Source organism: Pyrus communis, chromosome 15 (genome assembly GCF_041283825.1).
Source record: "Pyrus communis isolate YQ-2024b chromosome 15, ASM4128382v1, whole genome shotgun sequence".
Classification (NCBI taxonomy): domain Eukaryota; kingdom Viridiplantae; phylum Streptophyta; class Magnoliopsida; order Rosales; family Rosaceae; genus Pyrus; species Pyrus communis.
Window position 1 is genome coordinate 41,582,402 of NC_142579.1, and position 9,069 is coordinate 41,591,470.

A 9,069-nucleotide genomic window follows, 5' to 3' on the forward strand; every position below is an offset into this window, starting at 1 on the left:
GAATATACATATAAGGATCACTGCCCGGGCCACTTCCCGGGCCCGACTCCACTGTAGCACGATATTGTCCGTTTTGCGCCCCCAACACACCCTCACGGTTTTGTTTCTGGGAACTCACACAAGAACTTCCCGATGGGCCACCCATCCTGGGAATGTTTTCGCGCGCTACTCGCTTAACTTTGGAGTTCCAATGGAACCCGAAACCAGTGAGCTCCCAAAAGGCCTCGTGCTAGGTAGAGATGAAAATATACATTTAAGGATCACTCCATGGACGATGTGGGATGTCACAATCCACCCCCTTAGGGGCCTGAAGTCCTCGTCGGCACACACGCGGCCAAGGTTAGGCTTTGATACCAAATTGTCACATCCCAGCACGGGACAGATCACTTCCCAGCCCGGGACAGATCACTTCCCAGCCCCGCTCCATCACCGTAGCACTATTTTATCTGCTTTGGGCTTACCATTCCCTCACGGTTTTGTTTTTGGGAACTCATGAGCAACTTCCCAGTGGGTCACCCATCATGGGATTACTCTAGCCCCCTTCTCGCTTAACTTTGGAGTTCCTACGGAATCCGAAGCCAGTGACTTCCAAAAGGCCTCGTGCTAGATAGAGATAAGAATATACATATAATGATCACTCCCCTGGGCGATGTGGGATGTCACATATAGGAAGAGAAAATATATTCCAAAACAATTTAGAAAAAGAAGTAGCAGACCTTGGATTAGAAAATATAAAGCACCGAAAGATAAAAGTAGCTGTAAATGTTATTCATGTGGAGAAGTTGGACACATTAGACCTAAATATCCAAAATTAGGTAAACAACCGAGAGAAAAAGTACATTTAATGAAGTTGTTTAAATTAGAAGAAGATAAGGATATACAAGCAATGTACAACTTATATGATTTAAGTGATAATGAGAGTATTTATGGTATAGAAAGTATAAATATGATAGATTCAGACTCGAAAAATTCAAGTAGCACAAATAGTGATCTAGAATAGTATATGTGTACATTCATAAAAAAACAACATGAAGAAGAATATAAATACATTAATTTAGGTTGGCCAGAAAAATGTTATAAGTGTAGTAAATTAGTTGCAAATAAATACTATAATACATATTCAATATTATGTGAAAAGTGTTATAGTAATAGGTTATTAGAAGTTAATTCAGCAGAATCACAAAAAAATACTGAAATATTAGAAAATACTTTTCATAGTATAGAAAAGTCAAAAAATAGTTCTTTAATTACCATAAAGTGTGAAATAGAATTAGCAAAAGAATATAAGATACAAATAACAGCTATGATAGTTACATGGAGTACAAAGAGTGTCATAAGAGAAGAGTTAGTACCAGAAACATATAGACAAAAGTTGGCAAAAATAGTAAGAATAACACATGAGAGACCGGTTTACTTAACACATTGCATTAATAATGAGTCTATTTGTCACATCCCGACTCGGGCTCCACCACATCCCCGGCTCGACTCTGCCGTAGCACAATATTGTTCGCTTTGGGCCCCGACCACGCCTTCACGGTTTTGTTTCTGGGAACTCACACGAGAACTTCCCAATAGGTCACCCATCATGGGAGTGCTCTCGTGCGCTACTCGCTTAAGTTGAAGTTCCCATGGAACCCAAAGCCAGTGAGCTCCCAAAAGGTCACGTGCTAAGTAGAAATGAGAATATACATATAAGGCTTACAGGGTCCACTCCCCTGGGCTATATGGGATCTTACAATCCACATGCTTAGAGGCCTGACGTCCTCGTCGGCACATTTCCGGCCAGGGATTGGCTCTGATACCAAATTGTCACATCCCGACCCGGGCTCCACCACATCCCGGGCTCGACTCTGCTATAGCACAATATTGTCCGCTTTGGACCCCGACCACGCCCTTACGGTTTTGTTTCTGGGAACTCACACGAGAATTTCCCAGTGGGTCACCCATCATGGGAGAGCTCTCGCGCGCTACTCGCTTAACTTCGGAGTTCCCATGGAACCCAAAGCCAGTGAGCTCCCAAAAGGCGTCGTGCTAGGTAGAGATAAAAATATACATATAAGGCTTACAAGATTCACTTCCCAGGGCAATGTGGGATGTTACACTATTAAAGTTGAAAAATAAGAATTTAATTTACCACTAACATTTATTTCACCAGTAGGATCATACCCATTTATTTTAGGTTTAAACTTTTTGAAAAGCTTACAAGATTTTTTTATTTATTAATCCTAACATAACATTTTTCAAAAGATGCATTACAATAACTGATCAAAGTAATACTGAAAAAACATACAAAAGTATAAGTATGGAAGAGTTTAGTAGCCAATATGGTTATTATTTAGAAAATTCAAAAGAAAATGATGAGTATAATAATATAGAAGCGTTTGATGAAGAAATATTTGAACATGGATATCCGATTTTAGAAGAAGGAAACCATATAGAAATATTACAGTTAGATAGAACAAAGAGTTTAGAAGAATTATTACAATTAGCAGAACAAACTAGGCATTATAGGAGAAGACCCATAGTTATATTTGAATAAAAATAAAATACTAACAAAATTAGATATAATTAATCCAGATTTAACCATAAAGACAGCTGATATGCCTTGTAGTTTAGTAGATAAACAAGAGTTTGAGCATCAAATAAAAGAGTTGTTAAATTTAAAAGTAATTAGACCCTCTAAGTCTAGACATAGATCAACAACATTTATAGTGAGAAAACATTCGAAACTAAAGAGAGGTAATGTTAGAATAGTTTAAAATTACAAGAGATTAAATGATAATACATTTGAAGATAGTTATAAGTTACCAAATAAGGATGAACTTATAAATAAAATTCAAGAAAGTAAATATTTTAGTAAATTTGATTGTAAATCAGGATTTGGGCAAATACAATTAAGAATCAATTGAGTGGACAACTTTTACTTGTCCAGAAGGATATTTTGAGTGGCTTGTTATGCCATTTGGTCTTAAAAATGCTCCATCGATCTTTCAAAGAAAGATGGATCCAATTTTCAAGAAATATGATAATTTTTCTAGTGGTTATGTAGACGATATCTTAGTACAAAGTAAAAATAGAAATGAACATAGGAAACATTTAGAGATATTTTTACAAGAATTTATCAATAATGGAATTGTGATTAGCAAAAATACAATAGCATTAGAGAAGTAAGATATAAAATTTTTAGGAATGTATATTAAGTTAGATACAATACAATTACAAGATCATATAGCTAAAAAGGTTTTAGAATTTCAAGATAAACTAGAAGACAACAAACAATTACAAGCATTTTTAGGATTGTTAAATTATGCAAGAAATTTTATCCCTGATTTGGGAAGAAAAATAGCAGTATTACATAGTAAAACCAGTAAAACTGGACAAAAGTATTTTAATAGTGAAGATATCAAATTAATTCAAAAAATAAAGGAAGAAATTACTAAACTTAAGTCATTAACATTACCATTAGATGAAAGTTACAAAATAGTTGAAACAGATGCTTCATCATCAGGATGAGCATATATACTATACCAGAAAAAGCATAAGGAGTCACCAAAGTCTGACGAACAAGTTTGTAGATATTCATCAAAAAAAATTAGTGATGTACAGTCAAGATACCATTAACGGATTTAGAAATTTTAGGAATAATTAATTCACTTGAAACATTTTCTTTATTTTTACATAATGAAGTATTTACGATTAGAACATATTGTCAAAATATAGTTTCTTATTATAACAAAATACATGCTAATAAATAGGCAGCCCGAAGATGGGTTAATTTTGTTGATTCAATTACAGGAAATGGTTTTAAACCAATTTTTGAACATATAAAAGGTAATGACAATACATTAGCTGATATCTTATCAAGATTAATTTGTTGAACATGAATGAAATATCGTGGACCATTAACCTCAAATAGCACAAGACCACAAGGCAGAAGAGCACATTTCAATAGCATAATGATGCACCATGGACCTCCACCATTCAATGGATTCCAAAATAGTATAAGCAGACCAGCATCACCACCAGTACCAACTTTCAGCTTTAATGGCAATGTTGTAGAAGGAATCAGAAATCCAACTCTGAGATATAGGTCAAGAATACCAGGGCTTTCTGATAGGCAGCATGTTCTCCTAGATAATTTTTGAAATATCCAAATCAAACAGCCAAACATGAGGTTAGGTCATGAAAAATTAATTAAAGCCTTGGAGTAAGAGTTTGATAGTTTTAATTTCAGTATCCATCAAAGCCAACATCATATTCATTATCTTGAGCACAACCTTCAAGTCATTTCTAGAGACTATGTGTCATTACGTAGTAAGTTTACCATAATGAACCAAGAACTTTAATATCTTAGAATACAGCAGAAGGCAAATGACACCCTAAAAAGAGAATTGAAAATAGGTTTGGAAACTGATCAATATAAGAATAAAGAAAAAGAGGTTATTGAACCCATAGAACAAGAGGCTAATGAGCCCATAGAAGAGATTAAGATTGAAATGGAGACATTGAAATGGAGCAGCATCAACATCTGAGTGACAAAGAAAAACAAGAAAGGTATGAAAGTTTTCTTAGGAATATATTTTTAGACTTAATAATAGATGATATACTATTAGAAGAAATTTCAAAAGCAAAATTAAGAATAATGCCACCAGATATGCAAAATGAAATCTTGAGCAAAGCATCACAGTCTATGAAAGAGTTATAATTACAATTATAATGTGCTTTGTATCAGTACATCTTTGATTCAAAACCAAGGATAGATATTATTACAAAGATGTATTTACCATGTCTTTGTGATAGTACAAAGAATTGTATTTGTAAATAAGAGTTAGTATAGCTGTGGCCAGGATTAACATGAGAGATTTTAGACCATGATATTTTAGTTATGAACATCAGAAAAAGTATAATGTGGTAGAAGTTACCCCTGCCTTACTATTAGAGTTTGGCTATCTTAATAAAATATTCATTAACCATATCTCCCAACTAGAATCATTTCCTGAAAAACTTATAAAGTAACAGAAGATTATCTAGAAAAGTGGAAAAAAATTTGCATAAATTTTATTAATAACCCTCCAGATTGGTATGTACATATGCATAAGGAGAAAATTAGGCATATAGCTATGATTAATAAAGAGTCATTTAGACTATCCCCAATCTACAAAAATATTTTAAAATTTCAAAGGATCCAAATGTTTACCTTAGATGAGTTTGAAGATTTTAGGTATGATATGATATTAGTAGCAGAAGAAGAAGAAATGTATATTTACAGCAAGTCAAAAGCCCGTCATCAGCCATACTGGAAGCTTCAAAATTTAAAAAGAGAAACAGAAGATATGTATTACAAGGTGAAAGAAGATAGAGAAAGAGATGCGGAGCTAGTAAAAGGTGATGAACAATACTATAACAATTTGACAGAAGAAGGGCTGCATAACATCGACAACATGATGGAAGCATGAAGAGTTGGTAGCACATTAGCATAAGTTGAATAGAATCATGTAAAATAATGTATTTCTAGACAGAAATGTCAACAAGACCCTACTACAATAATAAAATAATGACATAAGAGTAAATAAAGAAAAAAGTTTGATCCATTATGAACTTTTCATACACAAAATGTCATTTTGATTAAGAATAAATAGTAACATGTCCTTTTCATTAAAACTCCCAACATTTTATTGCTAGTATTACACGGGAAAGTCAATATATGCCCATTTTCAAACACGATTTATTGCTAGGTTTTGTATCTTACATTGGCAGTTGTTTTAATTGGTCTCAGGACTATAGAGATATACATATAATTATATAAAATTAATAACAATGAAAACCTCTTATTCATACCACACACATAATATTTTATATTTCCTTCTTTTATCCATAAAGTTCAGAAGATAAGCGAGGTTTGATGAGAACATTAAGTGGAGTTGCCTTAACGTTGGTCATTCCAAAACTCTCCGTCATATCAACTGGGGCACTTGACGGGTTTGAGATTTCAAACGCATGTAGAAAACTAGCCAATGTAAATTGCACCATTTGAAGGCCAAATGCCAAACCAGGGCATGATCTTCTACCACTTCCAAAAGGAATAAACTGAAAATGCTGACCCTTCAGATCAACATCCTTGTGCGTGGTAAGAAATCTCTCTGGCTTGAACTCGAGTGGCTCTGGCCAAAATTTCGGGTCAATTTGGATCTTCCAGAGGTTTGGGAGGAATCGGGTACCCTTTCGGATAGGGTAGCCAGCAATGATGCAATCTTCATTGAATACACGCGGCCCTGATAATGGTCCCACTGGGTATAAACGTAACGTCTCCTTCACAATAGCTTGGATGTAGACCAAGTTGCTTAAATCTTCCTCACTCACAACTTTTTGTCTGCCGATTTTGGTGTCTAGTTCGTTTAGGGCTTTTTTCATAACGTGAGGGTTGTTCAGCAATAACGATATTGCCCACGTCAATGTCACCATGGTGGTATCGCCACCTCCTGCAATAACATTCTGCCAAAAAAATATTTGCTTGATTGATTAGGGGATATCTGTACTTAATATCTATACGTTCTTTAGGTGGCGAAAATGCTAAAGAGACTATTTTTTAAATCACATCTTGTAAATTAAAGAATGTGATGGTTGATGGTTGGATTCCATTTTTAAAGATTTAAAGAAATAACATAATTATCAACCGTCATATTATGTAGTCTGCAGAGACATTTAAAAAAAAAAAAAAATCTCTCTACCATCACCTATTGGTGAGCACTCAAATATGTTGCATGAGTCATACCTAAAATTGGAAATCACATGTTTTCAAAAAAAAAAAAAAAACAAAAAAAAAATTATTGTCTTATGTTTTCATTTTCTTTTTATAGATCATGCAATTAGCTTAATTAAGTATTGAAACTAAAAAAAATTCTTGATGTGTTAAGTGTATAACTCCAGCCCTTTATGGTTAATTATTTGCCTGCAAATTAATGAATTATATATACTTACTAAGCTTGTGGCCTTGACGATCGTATCAGCATCAAAACTGCCAAGGTCTGCACCATCAAGCACAGAAAGCATCGCATCTATGAAGTCCTGTTCTCCTTTTGCATTACCTTTTGCTCTCCTCTGCTTATGCTCTTCAACCCACTCTGCAACAATGGCGTGCATTTCCGTTGCACTTTTCTTCATTGCCTTCTCATGTCCACCCCAATCCAACCACCGCAGATAAGGAACCGCATCACCCACCAAAAACATGCCCAGATAATCAAATAACTCCCTCAATGCAGTCTGAACCTTACGCGCTTCTTTCTTCTCATCCCCAGCGGCAGCAACGGAATACCGCTTTCCGGCCACCATTGTGAGAATCACGTTCAGCGTCATGTCCCCAAGCCATTGCTTCAGCTCTACAATGACTCCATCTTTCGAGCTCTCCCTCTTCTTTGTACTCCAAAGTTCGTGCAATTCTTTTAAGAAAGTAGCCACTTCCGACACTCGAATGTGCTTGAGCTGCTCAACCTTCCGGACTGAGAGCAACTCCAAGGTGACTAGCTTGCGAATTTCTCGCCAAAAGGGTCCACCTGGTCCGAACCCAAACATGGCGTAGTCGTAGCTAACGTGGTCTAGAACCACCATCTTTGGGCGTGAGAGTATGCTCAAGTCTTGGGTTGTGTAGCATTCTTTTGCGATCTCACTGCTGCTTATCACCAACGATGGATGGACGCCAAGGCGGATAGTGAAAATGGGTCCGTACTTGTCCGCCATGGCTCCCAAAGTTATGTGAGGAGGTGTGGAGCCTCCAAACAAAGGAAGGTGACCAATTATAGGCCAACCACCCTTGGCTTCAGGTGGTGATAATTTGCCCTTGTGATTTGCAGCTCTCCATCTTCGTGATAAGTAATAGAACACGATGATTACCGTGAACAAGCCAGCAGTGATAGAGTTTGCATATGGGAGAGAATCCATTTTTGCAACTACCATTAGAAAGCTAGAGGCAAAATGATTTTTACTGAACTGGTAAAGGCTTGAGTTGATTTATCGCCTTGTCATACACACACGTATATATAGGAGAAGGGGCTCCATTATTACGTATGGTTGTATTGAAATAGATAACTCTTTATCTTCAAGTTGAGGGGAGAAATGAAAAAATTATGACTAACCAAAAGGTAAAAGATAGATTGTTGTTTTTTTTTTTTTTTAAACAAATGATATTATCTACATTAAAGGGTGGGAAGTGGGTTGAGTCTCACAATTGGTTAGTAATAATGGGGTTCAAATTTACTTTTAGCGAGAATCGAACTTAAGAACCCACATAGAATTAATTGTGTACATCAAACATGCAATAGGAATATTTTAAGAATTCGAAAAAAATGTAAAATCTGTAAAGTAAAGTATAATTGATGATTTTACTTATGTGGATCTTAATTATTAAGAGAAAAAAATTATGTTTGGTTCTACGTAGAACATAGGGCTGGGCATTTAAAAAAAAACCGACTAACCCACCCGCAGCTTGGTTTGGTTTGGTTTGGTTTTTTTATTTTTTTTTTATTTTTTTTATTTTTAATTTTCGGTGACTAAACCAAACCGCACCGATCTTAATCGATTTGGCAATCGGCTCCCAAAATTTTTAGGGTGCGGTTAACCAAACCGACTCGCATATATTTAATTTTATTTTTGAACCATAATTAATACGTGTAATAATATAAATGGTTAGTTATTTACAAGTTACCATGTTTCCACTACATGAAAACAAAATCTCGTTAGTTTAAGAGTCTCTTTGGAGAAGAACATAGGGACCATTTAGAGAAGGCAGCAACTGCTGCTTTGGTGCTCTCCTTAGGCTGCTTCATTTGTGCATTCTTTAAAGCAATTACTTATATTGGTGCTACGTTATGTAGCTTTTGGAAGACTTTTCTCGCTTGTTAATGACGTGATTGATTACTTTTCAAAAATACCTTCTCTCTTTTTTTTTTTTTTTTTTGGGAAAAAAAGAATATTTTCTACACTAAAGGAAGAGGAATGAGTTTAGCCTCACAATAAATTAGTAATAATGTGGTTCAAAAATACTGTTGTCTATATTCTATCTATCTATCTTTACAA

At 35.2% G+C, this 9,069-nt stretch overlaps 1 protein-coding gene across 1 annotated transcript; it reads right to left on the reverse strand.

Moving 5' to 3' along the window:
- Window positions 1–5,705: 5,705 nt before the first annotated feature.
- LOC137715195 (strychnine-10-hydroxylase-like) lies at window positions 5,706–8,014 on the reverse strand. The gene is made up of 2 exons (XM_068454440.2): window positions 6,979–8,014; window positions 5,706–6,492 (listed from the first exon to the last, which is right to left on the reverse strand). The coding sequence occupies exons 1-2, from the start codon at window positions 7,948–7,950 to the stop codon at window positions 5,869–5,871; spliced, it is 1,596 nt and encodes a 531-aa protein (XP_068310541.1). The 5' UTR covers window positions 7,951–8,014; the 3' UTR covers window positions 5,706–5,868.
- Window positions 8,015–9,069: the final 1,055 nt, after the last annotated feature.

Coding starts and splice junctions, on each gene's coding strand:
- LOC137715195 (XM_068454440.2), bottom strand. CDS start 7,950: ATGGTAGTTGCAAAAATGGATTCTCTCCCATATGCAAACTCTATCACT. Junction 6,493..6,978: donor TCGTCAAGGCCACAAGCTTA/GTAAGTATATAT, acceptor TTTTTTTGGCAG/AATGTTATTGCAGGAGGTGG.